General features: G+C 48.0%; 1 protein-coding gene across 2 annotated transcripts; it reads left to right on the forward strand.

The window, feature by feature from the left end:
• The first annotated feature begins 9733 nt into the window (after window positions 1–9733).
• On the forward strand, window positions 9734–21614 carry LOC309568448 (uncharacterized protein). Of its 2 annotated transcripts, XM_082274118.1 has the most exons (3): window positions 9734–9945; window positions 18969–19036; window positions 19341–21614. In XM_082274118.1, exon 3 carries the CDS (start codon window positions 19346–19348, stop codon window positions 21143–21145), a length of 1800 nt encoding a protein of 599 aa, XP_082130244.1. In that variant the 5' UTR covers window positions 9734–9945; window positions 18969–19036; window positions 19341–19345; the 3' UTR covers window positions 21146–21614. The 2 variants fall into 2 exon arrangements, with proteins under 2 accessions (XP_082130244.1, XP_082130243.1); XM_082274117.1 differs by having other exon boundaries at window positions 18969–21614.
• Window positions 21615–21827: the final 213 nt, after the last annotated feature.

A 21827-nucleotide genomic window follows, 5' to 3' on the forward strand; every position in this document is an offset into this window, starting at 1 on the left:
TCAAACAGGTAACAGGAAGCAGGCTTCAGGAACACAGGAAGAGCTGCAGACAAGACAGCGAAGACACAGTGCTTCTGAGCTGTTTAAATAAGGCAGCCTGTTTGCCAATTACTGCAATCAGTCTGCTCTAGGTTAACCCTTTGGATTGCAGAATCATGACAGCACATCAGTGTGCTCAGGAAGCATTCCTAACAGCTGCCCCTTGTCCCCCCTAATCTACATTCTCACGCTAGAACCTCTGCTACGTCAAATTCGAAACCATCCGGACATCAAAGGGATCTTCTTGAAGGGCAAAACATACAAATTGGCAGCGTATGTCGACGACATCCTGCTTTTCCTCACCGACCCTCTGCTCACTGTCCCCAACCTTCTTTCAGTCCTCAAAGTGTTCCAAGACCTTTCCAACCTGAAAATGTATTATTCCAAATCGCGAGCCCTTAACATCTCCCTTCCCTTCTCGCTCTTGCAACTCTGTCATGCCAACTTCCCCTTCCAATGGGATCCTCAAGCTATCACTTACTTGGGTGTTCAACTGCCGAGCAATCTCTCAGACCTATACTCAAAAAACCACCTAGAGATCCTGCACACGGTTAAAACTGATCTACAATCCTGGTCCCAGGGGCCCTTCTCCTGGTTTGGCAGAGTTGCCATTGTGAAGATGAATATCCTTCTTGACTACTCTATGTCCTACAGGCCCTCCCAATCCATGTTCCACCAGCCTTCTTCAAATCATATCAACACATGTGCTCTGAATTCATCTGGCATTCCAAGAAACCCAGGCTTGGATGGGATACGCTTACCCGTCCCAAGCCGGAAGGGGGTTTGGGTTTGCCACACTTACTGAAATACCATTGGGCATGCCACCTTTCCAGGATAGTGGACTGGCATGCCCATGCGGATTCTAAAGACTGGGTGAATCTGGAAAGCGCCACCTCTACATTCCCTGCTCATCACCTTCCATGGATGGCACAATCCACGACGCCGCGACATTTACTTTCACACCCCCTAACGGGAGCCACGCTGCGGGTATTTCGCACGGTTTGTAAGAAGTTGGATCTATCCCCGAAATGAAGCCCTCTCACACCCTTATGCGCTATCCCGGACTTCCCCCCAGGCCTCCCGTTTATACCTCCGGAGGGGCCCTATCCCGAAATGCCCTTTAGAGCCCACCACTTTTTTTTACAGATCTCTTTTTCTCCTTCGCAAATACCTGACGGCCACCATACCCTTTTACAGCTTCCTACAAATTCGACATTTCCTGAACCGCACCCAGCCGTTGGTAGATTGGACCCGATCCCTTGCGTCTTTTGAAAAGCTCTGTGATGCCCCTGGTCCACATCGCCACCTGATATCGATCTTGTACTCCATGCTCAGGGTTCGTACGGTCATGAAAATCCTGGAAAAGTCATGGGATTTTGACATGACAATTTCCAGGACTGGAAAAGTCCTGGAAAATGGGAAAACTTACTAAGTTTTGGAAAAGTCATGGAATTGTGTTGTGCAACTATTTATTTTTGTCTCGGGGCCCCCTGTATTCTGTGGGAGCGGGGACAGTAAGTGGGACTATTTTCTGTGTTTCGGGTTTAGGCGGATTAATCCTCCGCAGCGCACACTGATCACTGGTCTCTTCAATATGAATAGACCGTGACAGGCTCGGAACTCTGCGGCAGATTGATCCGCTGAAACTGAAACTAAGAAATCGTGGCTATACTGTCCCGCTCTCAGGGACGTACCACTGGGGGGTGTCAGGCCGGTGTCCGTGGGGCCGCCCGCATCTCCGCACTGGGGGGGGGTGTCAGGCCGGTGTCCAGCGGGCCGCCCGCATCTGTGTGAAGAAGGCAGCGGCAGAAGGAATGTCAGTGAGGAGTCTATTGTGGAATGTCAGTGAGGAATGTCAGTGAGGAATGTCAGGAATGTCAGTGAGGAATGTCAGGAATGTCAGTGAGGAATGTCAGTGAGGAATTTCAGGAATGTCAGTGAGGAATGTCAGGAATGTAAGTGAGGAATGTCAGGAATGTTAGTGAGGAATGTCAGTGAGGAATGTCAGTGAGGAATGTCAGGAAGGAATTTCAGGAATGTCAGTGAGGAATGTCAGTGAGGAATGTCAGGAATGTCAGTGAGGAATGTCAGTGTGGAATGTCAGTGAGGAATGTCAGTGTGGAATGTCAGTGTGGAATGTCAGTGTGGAATGTCAGTGAGGAATGTCAGTGAGGAGTCTATTGTGGAATGTCAGTGAGAAATGTCAGTGAGGAATGTCAGTGAGGAGTCTATTGTGGAATGTCAGTGAGGAGTCTCGTGTGCTGGATAGGAGGGGGATGGGATGGGACAGCTGCATAGAGAGGAATTGAACTTTCATATTCCTCATGTCACTGAATGTTGTTTCTCCTCCTCTCAGAAGCTGCACTAGGAATATGGAAAGTTAAATTCCTCTATATGCAGCTGCCCCGTCCCCCTCCTATACAACTTCCTTTGCTGGCCCCCCTAAGTGCTCTTTTAGCCCCCTCCGTGCTCTTAGTCTGGCTCCCCCAGTGACCTCCCCCCCCCTGGCTCCCCCTCATTGATTTCCTGTCCCCCCCCTCAGACAGTGCTCTTCAGTTCCTCCCCCTCCCCCTGTGCTCTACATCCCCCCTGGTTTTCCCTGCCTGGCCCCCCCCCCATAGTGCTCTCCACTCCCCTGCGCCTTCCAACCCCCCTGCAAGCCTCTAACCACCTCATGTATTATGTCCGCAGCCTCTAACCATCTCCTGTACCATGTCCACAGTCTCTAACTACCTCCTGTACCATGTCCGCAGCCTTTGACCACCTCCTGTACCATGTCCACAGCCTCTAACCATCTCTTCTATCATGTCCGTAATCTCTGACCATCTCTTGTCTTTTATCATGTCTGCAGTCTCTGAGGGGGTCTGGAGAGGAGTCAAAAGTGGGAGTGCTGTCAGGATGGGGATCACAGGAGAAGTCAGACATGTGTGGACTGGGGAGAGGAGACTACAGGATAAAACCAGAGCATGGTGCACCTAAGAGGAGGTCAGTGACAGTGCTGCCCGGCCAGTCTGAGGGGGGGGTCACTGATTTAAGGGGGCACTGTTATAAAGGTTCCTCCTTGTATCAGGACCCCCCCCCTCCCTTCCTTAGTGCATTCACTCTGTGGAAAGTGGTCTTTGGTCACCAGAGTCCCCCCCTACATCAGAGTTCTCAGCTTTTTCACCCGTGCGCTCGAAGTGACACCCGCTCCCAGCTGCGGCAGTGGTGCTTCCATCTCATCCACTGTAAAACAAGGGACCATTTTTAGTCGCGCTGTATCCAGAAACGAAACCCTAACTGCAGAGGTATTGTACACTACAAAGATTGTCATTTATTTTAGTAAAAATATGCTGGGTGTGACATGGATTTTCTTCTTATTTAACATGTATACATAGACATTTCATGAAACTTTAGGTCATGAATATTTACGTGAAGTCATGGAAAAGTCATGGAAAAGTCATGGAATTTTATTGGTTAAAATGTGTATGAACCCTGCATGCTGTTCCCAACCGCACATGCACCTACGGAAGCACTCAGGTCGCATTGGGAAGGGGAGCTGGGCCTAAGCCTCTCGGGAGATGACTGGACTAACATTCACTACCATATCCATAAAAGATCCCTGAATGTGCTAGCCCAGGAAACCGGTTTTAAACCATACTCCAAATGGTACAGGACTCCAGAATTATTGCACAAATTCTCAGCGACAAATTCTCCCACGTGTTGGAGATGTGGGCAGCACAGGGGATCCCTGCTGCATATATGGTGGGAATGCCCCATCATCCAGCCATTCTGGCGAGAGGTACACGCCTTAATCCCTCGTATCACCACATACACACCTGACTTCACTCCAGCAAAATATCTCCTACACCACACATCCTTATCTTTTGCCAGCTACAAACAATCCCTCACTTTACACCTCATCAATGCAGCTAAAATGTGTGTGCCGTGCCACTGGCTGTCCACTTCCCCCCCTACCGTTGCTGAGTAGTTCCGGAGGATACAGCGAGTGGCTGAGATGGAGGATATTGTCGCCCAAGCCAAGGACTCCAACCGCAAGTACTACATGACTTGGGCACCTTGGATACACTTCATGTCCCTGATTTTCAGAGATCGAGCACTTAATCACCAATACCCTCCCCACCCACGTATACCTCACATATGGTGATTACCACATGCCCCTTGCGTATTCTTGAAGAGGCTTTTAGGCTCCATTGCCTCACTTTCTCATACTTTCCTATACTTATATCCCCCCTCTTCCCTCATGCCCCTCCCCCCTTGTCCCTCTTGTTTTTTCCCTCTCCCCCTATCCCACCTATCTGTATCCATTCGTATTGGGTCTCTCGACTACCGTCTGGTAGTCGTTCTCCCTCCACTGACAACTTACTCAGGTGTCCCCACCACGAAATGCCTTTGCCGGGTCTTGCGTATTCTTGGTGTGTGCCCCCAGTCCCCTGATACAACAAGTTCCCCATTGTGGGTGTCGGGGTTCGGGGAGCACCACCGATACACAGATTTAGCCTTATACCCCGGTTATCTACGTTTGCACGGATACTTTAATTGCCTGACCCTCCAACGTTGCATCCCTCCCTATATTTCCGGTACAATTTCTTCTGCTACAATGATCCCACTCATGGGTTCAGTTATTCTATACCATTGTGTTACTTACTGCAACCCTAACTGTTTGCCATGGCTCAAGTTTGTACATTTCAAGGCTTTCTTTTGTAAACCTGTTATGTTTTCTTTTTTTTTTTTCCAACAAGTTTATATGTTTTCTATGTACTCAGATTTATTTCAATAAAACATTTTGGGAAAAAAAAAGTTGCAACAACAAATTATGATTTTTACATGTAGTAGAGAACTGTTAGAATGGGCTTGGGAGGCAAGTGGTTAATGACATGTGCCAGGCCCGCACCCCCTAATGACATGTGCCAGGCCCGCAGCCCCCTAATGACATGTGCCGGGCCCGCAGCCCGCTATTGACATGTGCCAGGCCCGCACCCCCTAATGACATGTGCCAGGCCTGCACCCCCTAATGACATGTGTCAGGTCCGCAGCCCCCTAATGACATGTGCCAGGCCCGCAGCCCCCTAATGACATATGCCAGGCCTGCAGCCCCCTAATGACATGTGCCAGGCCCGCAGCCCCCTAATGACATGTGCCAGAACCACCCTCCCCTGGCCACTTTGAATAGAAAGGGAAGGACCCAGGGAAATTTGACGTACTGATCCCAAGGGCTTCAGAATAGAGGGGACATCATTCCTGCCTAATCGACAATGGCAGTACATTTAGATTCTGGCGGGGGGGGGGGGGTGTTGAGGAGAGTGGGGCACCCAGGGGGCAAAAGGTATGCTTTAAAGTAGTGATCGACCGATATCGTTTTTTTGTTGCCGATACCGATATTTTGCCAATCGCATATCGGTATCGGCCGATATTTTCACACATGTAAAAATTACCCAAAAAAACACAAAATACGACAGAAATCTCTTAACAAACATGTTAATCTTTATTTATTAACATTTTTAACATTAAGTGCTCGTTCTTCACACCTTAACTGCATAAAAACAGATAGGAAAACTTCAATTGCAAGGAGTTGGACATTAGCATTTCACATCATCTTTGTGCATTAATGTAAATAAAGTGCTGCAGTAGTGGACTCACACACTGCAATATAAAAATTTTAATTCAATACTGCAGTGCAGTCAGTGCAAAACTGCTAGGAAAAAAGCTAGGCAACAACAGCTACACAATAAAATACACATTACACATTGCACAACTGCTATAATAAGAGCAAGGCAACAGCTACACAATAAAATACACATTACACATTGCACAACTGCTATAATAAGAGCAAGGCAACAGCTACACATGTCACAGTGGATTGGACTGGACTGGACTCTGAGTCAGTGGACACTCAGTGCAACTACTGCAGTCATTGCATTGCTGCTAGAAGAAAAGCAAGTCAATTAGGGAACAGCTACACATGTCAGTGGATTGGACTGGAGTCAGTGGAGGACTATCTGTTCTGCACTGCAGTATAGCACTCACTGCAACTACTGCAGTCAGTGCAATACTGCTAGAAAAAAAGCAAGGCAAAAGCTACACAGTGGATTGGACTGTATGTACTACCGCTGCAGTAGGGCACTCACTCATTGGAATAATTTTAAATCACTACTGCAGTAGTGATTTAAAATTATTGCAGCAGTGAGTGGCGTTCTACTGCAGCAGTAGTCCACTGGCACTGACTCCAATCCACTGTCTATGTCTATTTTTTTTTTTCTATCACTTTTACACTGACTGCAGCGCAGCACAGTTAGTGCAAACTGTTAGAAAAAAAAAGATAGACACAAGCTAGACAGTGGATTGGACAGACTCAGTGGACAGACACTACTATAGACTAGCTAGTACACTTTCAAATCAATACTTCCAGTTAAGTAGAACAATATTGTAGTTCAGATAGCATAACATTTCAGCATGTTCCCCAGTTAAACGGCTTCTTTTCTTTTCATAAATTGCTGCCACTTCACTAAAAACACGCTCACTTGGTACTGAGGAGCAGAAAGGTATCTTCTAGAATGAGAAGCAAGTTTTTTGTAGCTTGCCTCATTTTCTTTCCACCACTGAAGAGGATCACTTCTTCTGTCAACTACTGGTTCCTTCAAATAGAGATGAAGTTCATCATCCAGGCTCATTATTGCTGATTCTGATGAATCCTCTGCATGAGGCCCCAATAAAACGCTGAACATTGCATCTAATTGACCACGATGAATCTTCTCTTCTGTCTGTTGTCTTTTGGGACATTTTTTTCCTGCATCCTGCTCTTCCACATCAGAATCCTTCTCTTCTTGTCCTTGACTTTTCTTTTCATCAGGAGGAACCTCCTGCACCTTCTGTTGAATATCTTCTGTCAGCCATTGCATTGCCTTGGCCAATACATCATCAGAAGAGAAAGGATGGTTCTTGTATCGAGGATCCAAAAAAAATGCAAGCACAATAGTTTTATTCTCCTCATGCTTCTCAAACCTTTTGGTGAGGCTGTCCCTCATGGCCTGCCTACATGCTTTGATGCCATGTGTGTTGGGTCTTTCATTCTGTTGAAGAAGCCTCTTCAAGACTCTCACACATGGGATCACAGAGGAAACAGATGAGTCGTAATGACTCACCTCCGGTGTCCAGTGCCTACTATGTCCCTACAATGCCTACTATGTCCCACTGGTCTGCAGTAGGGCAAGAATGTCCTCCAAGTCCATATTCACCAGAATATATAGTGAGAGCTCGCTTCTGCTCCAGCATCCTCTGTAACGTGTAGCGTTGAGTTCCATCGTGTTGGAACAGCCTATATCAGGTTGTTTTTGGGTAGGCCAAGGTCTTCCTTAATGCACCCCAGTCGTTGCTTGGCAAGAACAGAATGGTGGAAATGGCCTGCGCACTTCTTCAGCATGGTAATAATGTCCAGCATAGCTTGCTGGTGTGACAGACCATCATTTACCACCAGTTGGAGGGTGTGTGCCATGCAACAGAGGTCTGACACTTTAGCAAGTCTCATACCTTTAGCCATGTTCGCTCCACTGTCTCGCAGCACAAGCATCACTCTGTCTTTTCTGATTCCCCATTCTTCTAGCATGCCTAGAAACTTTTCTTTAATGTACTCCTCAGTGTGGGATCCTTGCATTACTTTTGTATTCAACACCAAATGCCTTCTTGTCCATCCGCTGTCAATGTAGTGGTATGTAAGACTCATTAGTGATTCTGTTTGTCCTGACCAGCAGTCCGTCGTGAATGAGAGTGAGTTGCCAACATTCTCTGGCTGCAGCATAGTCTTAACTTTGTCAACGACCTTTTGGTGAATCTTTTGAAGCATTTCAGTTCGATAAAACTTGTCACTCTTCAGTGTGTATCTTGGCTCAATTATGGACATCAACCGCTTAAATCCGGAGTCAGACATTATTGTAAATGGCTGGTTATCAGTGACCATCATCTCTGTGATTACTCTGTCCAGCAGTTGTGATCTTCCATCAGATTTTTGCCACTTGGTTTTTTTTCTGAAACATATCTGTTATTGTTGCCTGGGATAGGGATGATTCGCCTTGTGATTCATTTTGTTTTTTCTGTCCTGCATAATACAATGATGATGAACTTTTAGAAGGGCCCAAAGATTTGACATATTTTTGGTCTTTGCAGTTATTGATCCCATGCTCACATTGTTTTTGCATGTGTTGCACACTGCTACTGATTTTCCTGGCACTGAAATAGAGAAATACTCCCAGACCACACTTTTTATTTTTCTGTCACCATCCATCTCCCTTGAAAAAAGAAAGAGTCAATCAGAGTCAGACATTAATTTAGGCTTACAAAAAATGGCTGGCTGGCACCCTGTGGTGGCTGGCTGGCTGCCTGGCATCCTGTGGTGGCTGGCTGGCACCCTGTGGTGGCTGGCTGGCTGCCTGTGATGGCTGGCTGACTGGCAGGCACCGTGTGGTGGGTGGCTGGCTGGCACTGTGTGGTGGGTGGCTGGCACCATGTGGTGGGTGGCTGGCTGGCACCCTGTTGTGGGTGGGTGGCTGTCTGGCACACTGTGGTAGCTGTCTGGCACCCTGTGTGGTGGCTGGCCTGGCACGTACAGGCCCAGGGCCTGTGGCTGGAGAGCTGGTACACTCAGAACTCAGGAGGAGGACTCAGGCAGGGCCTGTGGCTGGCTGGCTGGTGGGACTGGGTTGCTGGCTGGCCACAGATGTAGCAGAATTGTTCTTGTCCCGACACTCCCGACCAACCATGCAGACTCCAGTGTGGCAGCGGCGGGTAAGACACTGTAGGAAGCAGGGGGAGGCGGCCTAAGAGCTGTCCAGTGCGCTGAGGCGCAACATACGCGATGACGTCACGAAAATATTGGCAATATCGGTAAAAAAGAGCCGATTCCGATATATATCGGAAAAATGTCGGCGCTCGGTATATCGGCTTTGCCGATAATCGGTCGATCTCTACTTTAAAGCTCCGCTCCCATCTACGTATCCTGGGAATTCACACAGAAATGTGCATTTCCCGAATGTGTGAAAAATGAGTGTCATGCTTGTGATGCCATTAATTTTGTTTGGCACCCCAAATGCAGGAAACAAATGCATGTTTACTTTTGTTGCACGCATAAATATACAACAAATGTGATGAAAAATGCAGAACACGGCAAAATTCTCCATGAGCTACTTGGGTGCGCTTGTTGTACGTAGGGCACCCCATTGAAATGCCATTGCATGAAAAACTTGCCAAAAAGAAGGGTGCAAAAATGCGCATTGCAGCTTTGCTAAGTGTGAATGGGACCTAGGCCCTATTACAATCTGTGCATACTTCTAATTCATGTTTTTTTGCACTTTTCTTTACTTGAATAGGCTTCCCTATGCCCCATTTCAGGTGGTGAGCAGTTTTCCCCACCGCATGTGGCAAAGCCATGGGCTGCAGATGGTCGGTGTGGTATGTGGTGTTATTTACTGCCCCATGTTATCTATAGGGGAGAAGTGAGGTCACTTCAATTCCACTTCTAACAAATGTTGGCTGGGACTGCGCAGGGAATGGACCGGGAAGATTGCGGCCCTGTGTGTATGGACTCAGCACAGGCCTTTGTCTCTGGCCCAGCATGCTGAGTGGGAGTCGTCTCCCTCAAGGACCATCTGTCGCTGGAGGAATGTGAGCGGCCTCTTTAAGGACGGGCAGGAGGAGTTCCTGTCTGTAGATAACAAAGCCCCCGCCATCCCCTTTAAGGCTCTCCACTTAAAGGGATGATAAGGCCGCTGGAATGAGGCGCTATGGGGGATGGGAAGGAGCTAAAGATGGCTGAGCTGCTACAAGCGAGGTGTACTTCAGTTGGCTGAAAGTTTGCCGGAGCGGACTGGACCGGAGGGGGCGGCCCGGCCTCGGTGTGCCGTGCGGCGGGGGAAGGTAAAATGTTCCGGGCATGGCGGGGGAGCGGGAAAGCACGGGCATGGCGCCGGGGGACAAAGAGAGCCCGGGGACTGAGGGGACAACAATGACTGGACACGGGGCTCTAGGCCGGACATGTGCGGAGGAAGATAGGGGGAGCCGGGGAATGTTCCGGGGGTGAGGGGCCGGGCACATAGCTGAGGGGTGTGCTGTGCATAGGGGGCACCGGCCGGGGGACGTGTGGGGCGGACCGGGGAGAGGGGGCAGCCCTGCATGAGGGGTATGGAAGGTGGGAGCAGTGCATGGGGGGGGGGGGCATGAAAGATGGGGAGCAATGCATGGAAGGTGGGAGCAGTGCTTGGGGAGCAATGCATGGAAGATGGGAGCAGTGCATGGGGGGGGGGGGGGCATGGAAGATGGGGAGCAATGCATGGAAGGTGGGAGCAGTGCATGGGGGGGGCATGGAAGATGGGAGCAGTGCATGGGGGGGCGCAAGAAAGATGGAGAGCAGTGCTTGGGGAGCAGTGCATGGGGGGGGGGCATGAAAGATGGGGAGCAATGCATGGAAAGTGGGAGCAGTGCACGGGGGTAGGGGGGCATGGAAGGTGGGAGCAGTGCACGGGGGGAGGGGGGGCGTGGAAGGTGGGAGCGGAGCAGTGCATGGGGGGGGGGGCATGAAAGATGGGGAGCAATGCATGGAAGGTGGGAGCAGTGCAATGGGGGGGGCATGGAAGGTGGGAGCAGTGCATGGGGGGCATGAAAGATGGGGAGCAATGCATGGCAGGTGGGAGCAGTGCATGGGGGGGCATGGAAGGTGGGAGCAGTGCATGGGGGGGGGGCATGAAAGGTGGGAGCAGTGCATGGGGAGGGGCATGAAAGATGGGGAGCAATGCATGGAAGGTGGGAGCAGTGCATGGGGGGAGCGTGGAAGTTGGGAGCAGTGCATGGGGGGCATGAAAGATGGGGAGCAGTGCATGGAAGGTGGGAGCAGTGCACGGGGGGCATGGAAGGGGGAGCAGTGCATGGGGGAGGGGGGGATGGAAGATGGGCAGCAATGCATGGGGGGGGGGAGTGCAGCTGAGGTTTGAAGGGTGTGCTGTGCATGGGGGGCACCGGCCGGGGGAAATGTGGAGCGGAGAGGGGGCAGCACTGTATGTGGGGGCATGGAAGGTGGAAGCAGTGCTTGGGTGTGGGGGGGGGGGGTGCATGGAAGATGGGGAGCAGTGCATTCGGGGGGGCATGGAAGGTGGGAGCAGTGTATTCGGGGGGCGTGGAAGGGGGGAGAAGTGCATTAGGGGGGCATAGCTGAGGGGTGTGCTGTGCATGGGGGGCACCGGCCGGGGGACATGTGGGGTGGATGGGGAGAGGGGGCAGCATTGCATTGGGGGGGCATGGAAGATGGTTAGCAATGCATGGGGGGCAAGGAAGATGGGGAGCAATGCATGGGGGGGGTGGGTGTCACAGCTGAGGGCTATGTGGGGTGGACCAGTAAGAGGGGACAGCACTGCATTGGGGTGGGGTCATGGAAGGTGGTAGCACTGCATGGGGGGGGGGGGCATGGAGGTGGGAGCAGTGCATATGGGGGAGGGGCATGGAAGGTGGGAGCAGTGCATTTGGGGGAGAGGCATGGAAGATGGGAGCAGTGCATATGGGGGGAGGGGCATGGAAGGTGGGGGCAGTGCAAGGGAGGCGCATGGAAGGTGGGGGCCGTGCAAAGGAGGCACATGGAAGGTGGGAGGGGCATGGAAGATGGAGGGGAGCATGGAAGGTGGGGGCAGTGCAAGGGAGGCACATGAAAGGTGGGAGCAGTGCAAAGGAGGCGCATGGAAGGTGGGAGCAGTGCATATGGGGGGAGGGGCATGGAAGGTGGGAGCAGTGCATATGGGGGGAGGGGCATGGAAGGTGGGAGCAGTGCAAGGGAGGCACATGGAAGGTGGGGGCAGTGCATGGCTCATGGTAGAAACAGCAGCACATGGGTGCATAGTTTGGGGGGAGCAGTGCATGGGTTAGGGCAGAAAAAGCAGATTGGGGGGAGGGGCATGGATTGCGGCAGAGGCAGCAGTGTATAGGTATTATCTGGGGGAAGCAGTGTGATTTATTTGAGAAAAGCAAAGCATGGTCAATGTGGCTTGTGTGGGACGGGCAGCATGTTGCCAGTGTGGCGTGTGTGGGGGAAGCAGAAAACGTGCAGTGTTGCGTGAAATGTGCACAGGCTGTGTGGTTTGTTTGGGAGAAGTGGTGTGCTAGGAGCAGTGCATGGGCAGGGAGGGGTGGTGCGCCAGGAGTTGGCGCGGGCAGGGAGCAGTGTACGGGAAGGGTGGTAGGAGCGGTGTATGGGAAGGGTGGCATGGCAGGAGCGGTGTACGGGAAGGGTGGCAGGAGCGGTGTATGGGAAGGGTGGCATGGCAGGAGCGGTGTACGGGAGGGGTGGCAGGAGCGGTGTACGGGAAGGGTGGCATGGCAGGAGCGGTGTACGGGAAGGGTGGCAGGAGCGGTGTACAGGAAGGGTGGCAGGAGCGGTGTACGGGAAGGGTGGCAGGAGCGGTGTACGAGAAGGGAGTGTGGCTTGTGGGGGGAAGGTCAGTGATGTATCTGGCTGGACCTGTGGACCATGTGTTACCCCAGGAACTGCTAGTTTGGTTTTTGTTGATGTCTAGGAGCACTGCAGCTCCTATAGTTGGAGCCAGCAGAGTGGGAAATAACTGTGAGATGCTACATGAAATCTAATTGCGGTACTAGTTTAGACTGAAATGGTGATAGTTTACTTGTAGTTATTCTCTATGGACTCTTTCACAGTGACCCACACATTGAAACTGTTTTGAACAGCACTGAGGGGAGGTGCCTTGCATCTTTATAGCGCAAGGTTTTTTTTTTTTTTTTTTTTTTTTTTTTTTACATGTATTTTTTTTTTATTAACGTTATTGAAATTTCACCAAGTTGCATTTCATTCATTCATTTCTATGCTCTGCAGTGCAGCTGGGTTGAGAGTTCAGGTGATTTCCAGTGCAGTACAGAAAAATGCAGACATGCTACATTTTTCTGCACCCCTCTGCTCTGTTGTGGTGTGAACCGGAACACTGAATGTTTTCTATGTGCCCTTGTGGAGATCGGGGGCAGAAAATTGCAAGTTTCTGCACACAGAACATGATCGAGCCCTAAAGCAACTCGTTTTTTTTTTTTTTTAAGTATTTGTAGATCTTAATATTGATCAGGAATAGTGCATATACTGCAGGGCTCGACAAAGCCCAGGCGCCAGGTCGCCATGGCGACCAGAAATCTGTTCTCGGCTCCCGCTAGCCCATCCACCGCTGCCAGTGTAACCGAATACGAGCAACTCCTCGGGCAGCCATCCTCTTCGCTCCTCACCTTCTTTCTTCCCTTGCATGGGGAAGCGATGATTGGGCAGCCTGTAAGCCTCTCCATCAGCCAGAGCTTCCCACCCTCTTTTGACCCTCCCTTAATCAGGAGGAGAGCTGGGGACAGCGGCTTCTGCGATTGGCTGGCGGGGAAGATGTTGAGGACTGTGCCCAGAGGAGCCAACATTGACCCCCGGCTTTGCCAGATGGCTGAGACTGGAGTGACTTGGCTGAGCCCTGCAGGGAGGGCAGCCCGAGATGGGGCCCAGGAGCTGGCAGAACTCTACTCTCCAGGTGAGAGGAGACACCCCAGGGGGCCCCACCCACAGTGAAAAAAGAGGGGGGACACTGTGAGAGTAATGTATGGGAGAGGGGGGACACTGTGTGGGAGGAATGTAGGTGGGGGGGACACTGAGTGGAGTGTATGACTCTTACTGCATTGTCCCAGCATTATTTGTTCTCTGCATAATGTGCTCTTCAATTGTAGAACAGGCAGCTTAGAGTCGTCGTCGTTCCCCCCCCCCCCCCCCCATCAGATCAGAGTCCCTTTGTTAGCGCACCCCCCCCATTCGAACAGTCCCCTTGTTGCCACCCCACCTTAGCACCCCCCTTAGAGACCCCCAGTATATCACAGTCCCCTTTATCAGTGACCCCCCCCCAGTAATGAGACATCCAGGGTCTGACAGACTCTGCATGTTTCTTCTGTGCTCCACTAAATGTAATGCAATGCACATCTCACCCTGCATTACTTTCTTTCCCGGCCTTGGTGACTGGGAAAACTATCAATGGGGATCCCGAAAAGATGTCGCATATCAATTCCGGGTCAAACAAGAAGTAGACGTGTCCACTCCCCTCTTTACCTCTACCCGGCGGCACACCCTATGCCGGTCCTGCAGATGGGCAAGTGAAGCCTGGGATACATAGCCGGGGTGTGTGTGTGTGGCATTCAGGGGCAGCCTAGGTGTCGGGACAAAATTTATTGTCGCCATGGCGACCTGGTGTTTTTGTTGAGCCCTGCTGTATGTATATGTGGTGTGTTTATTATATATTAAAAGAAAAAAAAATTATATAATATATATATATATATATATATATATATATATATATATATATATTACACTCACTGTTCTGCTTTAGCACTTCTGGTTAGTAAAAATGGGGGTTTTGATAATTTTTTCCCGCCCACCGTATAGGGAAATGACGGCCTGCAGCCTCTCTAAAGAGCCAATGACGTAGCTCTTTACCCATGTGATCGGCTGTGTCCAATCACAGCCAGTCACATATAAATGCGAAAGTGCCACTCATCGGCTTTCTTCTCCTCACGCTGCCGTTGTGAGAAGAGGAGAACCAATCAGCGGCATCTCCTGGCAAGGGAGACTGTACAGGTAATCAGGGCACTGGTTACAGTGCAGCTCCAACAGTGCCCAGCAAGTGACGCCAGTCAGTGCTCATCAGTGACATCAATCAGTGCCACCCATCAGTAAAGGAGAAAAATGACCTTACAAAATTTTCTGATTGAAACTAAGAAAAACTTAGCAAAAATAAAAAAACCCAGTGGTGAACAAATCTCACCAAAAGAAAGCTCTATTTGTGTGAAACAAATGATAAAAATGTCATTTGGGTACAGCGTTGCATTCAATTGCATGCAATTGTCATTCAAAGTGTGACAGTGCTGAATTAAAGTGGTTAAAAAGAAGCTCCAGGCTCCTTCAAATAAAAATGAAGTCAGCAGCTACAAATACAGTAGCTGCTGACTTTTAATAATCGGGCCCCCCTTACCTGCCCAGGAATCCAGTAGTGTCTTCACCCGAGACAATTTTTTTTCTAATTGGCTGTCAAGTGCTGCCGCCGCCATTTTGGGTAAGGGAAGTCGGAGTGAAGCTTCCCTGCTGTGCAAAGTGCACTGCGCTTTGTGATTGGCCCGGCAGCAAGGTAAGGAGGAAGGGGGGCCAAACTTGTGGATAATTTTGCCACGACTAAGTCAGCCATAAGTGGGAGTGGGTACCTGTCGAAACCACCTTTTGGGTGGAGCTCCGCTTTAAGCTGTGACTCAGCCTTTCTTATCCTGGTAACAGTTTGCTGAACCGACTATGCAGAGACTTTTGCTTGAATGATTGCAAGGACGTTTGCTGCTGAAGAGCAGCTAATGTACCGTAGTTATTTCAATCCTTGCACAACTCCACTATGTGATTACCATAGTGGGATGGCTGGGTCTAAGATCATAAGCTGGTTGACCTTCTGAAAACCCAATAAACTGGTATGGAGGGGTGTTGGAAAACAAACTGTTGTGTGATCAAAAACACAGAGATTGGTCTTAGACCCCAGTTCCCTCCATAAAGAGTACCTGTCACTGCCTATTACTTACATTCCTTGTGACAGCAATAGAAGTGATCTGATTATTTCTTTAAAAGAACAGTAACAAAATGGGGGAGAAAAAATGTTTAAACCGCATACTTACGTCCAGGGCTTGACAGATTATTTTAGAAACTAGGAGCCAGTTTTTTAAATCTGTTGCCCAGAGCCCAGAACTGCATGTCTGTGGTGTCGGGCAATAAGAATTGCTCATGTCTGTTGCCAAGTGAAAATACTGAATTTTAAAAAAGGGGCACTTATGAGGCTGTGCTGATGGGCCCTCATAGGTGAGGCTGCACTGATGGGGTGGTGCTGATGAGGCTGCACTGACAGGTGGTGCTTATTAGGCGGCGCTAATAAGCACTGATGAGGCAGCGCAGATAGACGGCTCTCCCTGCCCACTCAGCGGCAGTAAGGTAAGGGCAACTGATCAAGCCCTGCTGGGAAGATGTCTGTGGTGGACCGGCAGTGAGAGCAAGCTGCGCTCATCACTGCGCTGGTTCGCACATAGGAGTGTGTATCCTGCTCCAGCCAGCCCAACGCTAGTCAGTGCACCCGTGGGAGGATCCCAACCACTGCTGCAGTGTAACCCAGGCGCCAGGACGTGAGTTCCAGTCGCTATTGCAACCTGGCACCTTTTCTGTCTAGGTTTTTGTCTAGCCCGGTGTAAGTCACGCCTGCAAATGTAAACGATGTTCAAATGACACATGTAAGGTATCACCGCAATCGCCAGAGCGAGAGCAATAATTCCAGCAAAAGACCACCTCTGTAACTAAGTGCCGGTTCACACTTGTGTGATGCGGGAACGCTGCGAATATGCAGCGTGTTTCCGCATCACATGCGCACATCTGGCAGTTAACACTGCCATATGCGATACGCAGGGGGTGTCAATTAAATGTTAACGACACCCCCAGTTTGATCGCATATCGCAGTGCGATCTGACAGTTCGCACAGAATCGGATCGCACAAGTGTGAACCACTGCGATCCGATCTTGATGCGGCTCAAAAAATGCCTCATGTGCGTGTTTGGTGCGGATACAGTGCAAATTCAGCCATACAAAGTGTATGCAGGGTTCGTACGGTCATTAAAAACCTGGAAAAGTTATAGAATTCTGAGACGACACTTTCCAGGCCTGGAAAGGTCATGGAAAAGTACGATTTTACAAATGTTTTGGAAAAGTCATGGAAATCTGGGGAGGAGCGGCGGGCAGCGGCGGGGGGAGCGGATGCTTAAAACTTTTTTTATTGCAAATTAATGTATAATTATTTTATGCTTGTGCACATTTCCGGGTCCGCAGCAGCCGAGGAGTAGATCATACACCAAGCACCAATCGCTGGCAGCGGGGAGGGCCGGGCCGCGGTTTGCCTGGATGTGACTGGCCAGCAGCAGCAAACCAATCACAGGCGGCGGAAGCGTCACTGGAGGGCGGGCCGCATGAACGTGATGACGCGGAAGGGGGCGGTAACCGTTTCAGTTACCGCACCCCCGCGTCATCACGTTCATGCGGCCGGCCCGCTCTCCAGTGACGCTTCCGCTGCCTGTGATTGGTTTGCTGCTGCTGGCCAGTCACATACAGGCAAACCGCGGCCCGGCCCTCCCCGCTGCCTGTCATTGGTGCACGATCATTTCCTCTGCTGGCCAGTGACCGACCGTAGGGCAAACTGCGAGCACCTACTGTACCAGTCCTACGGGAATGTTAAAAATAAATAATTAAGCATCCAATCCTGAGTCGCCTTAGTTTCTGTGAGAACTCTTTTCTGCCTCATGGGACTGTTAGGTTCGGCCTAAGAATAGTAAGCGCCGCATTTTTTCCAGCTGCACCTTCATGACTCACTGCCACCTGAACAGTTTTATTTGGGCAAGCAGGAGCACCACTGTTCTTTCTCCCAAAAGTAAGTGCCACATTTGTGCACCATCAGATCTGTGCCATCCATACCAGTCCGCCTGCACCTTATGACTGTCGCTTGGGCCTATAAGATTGCTGTGCTGCATTTTGTGCATCTCACTGTCTGTGCCATCCATACCAGTCTGCCTGCACCTCATGACTGTCGCTTGGGCCTTAAGATTGCTGTGCTGCATTTTGTGCATCTCACTGTCTGTGCCATCCATACCAGTCCGCCTGCACCTCATGACTGTCGCTTGGGCCTTAAAAGATTACTGTGCTGCATTTTGTGCATCTCACTGTCTGTGCCATCCATACCAGTCCGCCTGCACCTTATGACTGTCGCTTGGGCCTTAAAAGATTACTGTGCTGCATTTTGGGTGTGCTGGGTGTGACACATGCTGGGTGTGACATAGATTTTCTTCTTATTTAACACGTATACATAGACATTTCATGAAACATTAGGTCATGAATATTTACGTGAAGTCATGGAAAAGTCATGGAATTTCATTGGTGAAAATGTGTATGAACCCTGTGTATGGCTGAACTCGCATCCGCACATGAGATCGCATGTAATAAAGGAGCAGTGCGCTCCGAATTACATGCGATCTCGTGAACCGACACTAAACTGGTAACCGGTAAAATTATTTTAAAGCGTCGCCTACTGAGATTTTTAAGTACTGTATTTTGTCGCCATTCCACGAGTGTGCGCAATTTTAAACCGTAACATGTTTGGTATCTATTTACTCAGTTTCACATCATCCATGATGTACAAACAAATTATAACTTTACTGTTTAGTTTTTTTTTTTTAATTCAATAAAGTGTATTTTTTCCCAAAAAATTGCGTTTAAAAAGACCGTTGCGCAAATACCGCGTGACATAAAATATTGCAGTAACTGCCATTTTATTCTCCAGAATCTTTGCTATAAACATACAATGCTTGGGGGTTCTAAGTAATTTTCAAGCAAAAAATACTGATTTTAGCTTTTGAACGTGTCAGAAAAAGGCTTGGTCCTTAAGTGGTTAAGTTTAAAAAAAAAAAAAAAAAAGATGGGGCATTGAAATGTAACCCTCTAGTAAAAATTGATCTACAATATTCCCAGACTATGGCGGAGCTGAAGTATTTAGTGCAGTTTAGCAACTGAGCAACACCATATTTTCATCATTTGTGTTTTTTTTTTTTTTTTCTACTTTTAAACCACCGAGGGCTGCAGAAAAAGGAGTGAATATGCTACACATGCCCCATAGAACACCCCTTTGTCATGCCTAGTTTAACTGGAAACTATTACTGAATCTGTTATTTTGAGCCTTTCTACTTCTAGATCACATGGAAGATTGAGAAGATAACATAAGATTATAATAACTTTGTTTAAGAAATCTACAAACTGTTGGTGTATGATTTTTGAGTTCCCTTTGTTTAATATTTTATTATTTTGACTTCTATTTTAGGGTATTTCATGTTGGAGAGAGACCAATTTCTGAGCGGGAGCATGATGAATAATCACTCTGCTACGCAGGTAGAAATGTTCAACAAATTGGAAAGTGAGGACGATGTGAAGGTGAAGTCGTGTTATACAAATACTGAAGTTTGCTCAAAGTCTTCACAATTCAATTGCCAAATGGTGATGAGTACTTCTGTACAAAGTCTTCATGATGGAATGGCAATGAAAATAGGAAGCTTGCAAAATTTAGAAGGGTCGGATAACCCAACATTAACAGTCAAAGAAGAGATTAATGACATTGAATATTATCAGGAGCAGCCTGTGTCTAGTATGGAACTCAAATGTAGTATTTGTTCTGAAACATTTCCTTATGTTTCAGAGCTGATGTTCCACGAACAGCTCCATAATGGAAGCAGTCGCTTTGAATGCCAGCTGTGCGGTCAGAAGTTTCAAAGCTCTTCCAACCTGAAAGATCATTATAATGCCCACACAGGTGAACGACCTTATAAGTGTGAGTTATGTGCCAAAGCCTTTACACAATCTTCCTCTTTATTGGCTCATAAACGTACTCATACAATGGAAAAGCCATACAAGTGTGAAGTATGTGGAAGACTCTTTAAAGATGCTTCTAATTTTATAAAACATAGACGTCTTCATGGTGAAACACTAGATTTAGCTCAACAAATGCAAGCAGGTGGTCTCCTGAACGAAAAGCCCTATGCTTGTACCTACTGTGATAAAGCCTTTAAGCGTACTTCTGATTTGAAAGACCATGAGCGTGTCCACACTGGGGAAAGACCTTACCGTTGTAGAATATGTCAGAAGTGTTTTACTCAGTCTTCAGTGTTAACTGGGCATATGCGCATACACACTGGGGAACGGCCATTTCACTGTAACGTATGTGGCAAAACCTTTAACAACTCTTCCAATTTTAAAAAGCATCAGCGCACCCATTCCATGAAGGACATCCTTGCAAAGGTTAAAGTAGAAAATAGCTTATCTCCCCAAAAGCAGCCACTTCAAAGTAAAAATGGTATGGCCTATCCAAAGGGCTTTGGAGCCATTCTGTGCAACAGCTTAAATAATGACCAGCATCCAAGAACATTACCCAAAATGATGCTTGATGATGATGATGATGACTGCAAAGTCGTACTGGAAAAAGGCCCTATTGAAGTGAATGGAAATAAAGTATTGGGCGTGGATGTTTTGCAGTCATCATGTGCTGGAATGACTAGCGCCATGAAAGGCAAAGATGCAGCATTTTCCAAAATGACAGAAGCAAAGACAAAAGCGGTGGTACTTATTGAGGATGATGTAGTCCTAGATTCAGACAGCTCAGTCTTGAATATTGATGCTGAAGTCAAAGGAAATTCATGTAAAGCTAATTTGGAAAAATGCATCCAGCCAAAACTAACAAAGGCTGTACAATATGGATATAACACTACTTCATTTATAGTTGAAAAAGTGCAACATGGTTCAAAAGAGCACGAGATATACGTGGAAATATCTGACGATAGCACTACTGATGATGATGATAATTATGAGGATAATGTTGTTGAGCCTGCCAAAAGTTCATTTCCATGCCAGAATCAAGGTCTCATCAATCCAGCAGATATAAAATTGGAGTATTCTCACTCTTTAGAAGAGGAAATGACTTGCGTTGAGGACCCTACACAGAATGTAACAAACGCTCAGAACTTAAAAGCTAGTATTTGCAGTGTTACAGACCTAGCAGAATCTGCTGACATGCTTTTTGAAAGATCCATGCAGTGTTGGGATTCCCAGATTGATGACTCTTTTGATGACCAAGATGACTTGCAGTTTTTGGAAATGGATCCCAAACCATACATTTGTTTTGTATGTGATAAACGATTTAAAAGGGCTACGGATTTAAAGGAACATTTGCGGGTCCACACAGGGGAACGACCTTTTGTGTGCCAAGTTTGTGGTAAGGGTTTCACACAGTCATCGGCCCTGTCTAGCCATCAACGCATCCACACTGGCGAAAAGCCTTTTCAGTGTGACATATGCTATAAAAGATTTAATAATTCTTCCAACTTTTCTAAGCATAAGCGAGTTCATACAGGAGAACGCCCTCACAACTGTCCACTCTGCGGAAAGAGCTTTCAGGAAAAGCGTCGAGTAAAGCGGCATATGAAATCTGTTCATCATGTCCAAGAGTGAGACCGTACCCGTTTTACACACTTACTGACTGTTATACAAAATGTATAATTCAGACAGTGCTGTATTATGAACTATTGTAGCACGTTAGATAATTTTCTTATGGAAAAGATAATGGCTTTAACAGCTACACTAAGCTTCATGTCATTGTAACTGTAGGAAATTGTTATGCCTTTTAACCAAGCTTTCCCATAAATTATTTTCGAAGTATAAATATTAGTTTTAGATTTTCTGTAACTGGTATGATTGAATATGGCCTGAAAATCTGATGTTTGTGTAAAGGTAAAGCATTTGCACAACATTCGATCGAGGAGCTTTTCTTAATAGATACTGAAACCTCTTTTGAGATGTGAATACATTTTTAATCAAAGTAAAATTGGTGTCAAGTATATGCATGCACCAAACACGTAGATGAAATACGGAGTTTTGGAGAATGGTCATTTTTTATCTCACTTTTTTTTTTTTTTTTTTTTTTTTTTGTTCATCTTGTTCCATTTATAGACTTGACATTATAAAATGTATGAAACTGATGTTTGGACCATATTCAGTTTTAAATTTTAGGTTTACTCTATTTGCAGAAATCTTACAGATGTTTGCAGGACATAATTTGACAGTTATTGCTAACCGATGCCTTACCCATCAAACTGTATGCAGTATTCCACATGAATGCTAGAAGTGTGTTGTT

Source organism: Pelophylax lessonae (genome assembly GCF_965119305.1).
Source record: "Pelophylax lessonae genome assembly, chromosome: 12".
Taxonomy (NCBI): Eukaryota; Metazoa; Chordata; class Amphibia; order Anura; family Ranidae; genus Pelophylax; species Pelophylax lessonae.

Bases quoted from the DNA above. Each gene is read 5' to 3' on its own strand.
- LOC309568448 (XM_082274117.1), top strand. From the start codon at position 18,977: ATGTTGGAGAGAGACCAATTTCTGAGCGGGAGCATGATGAATAATCAC.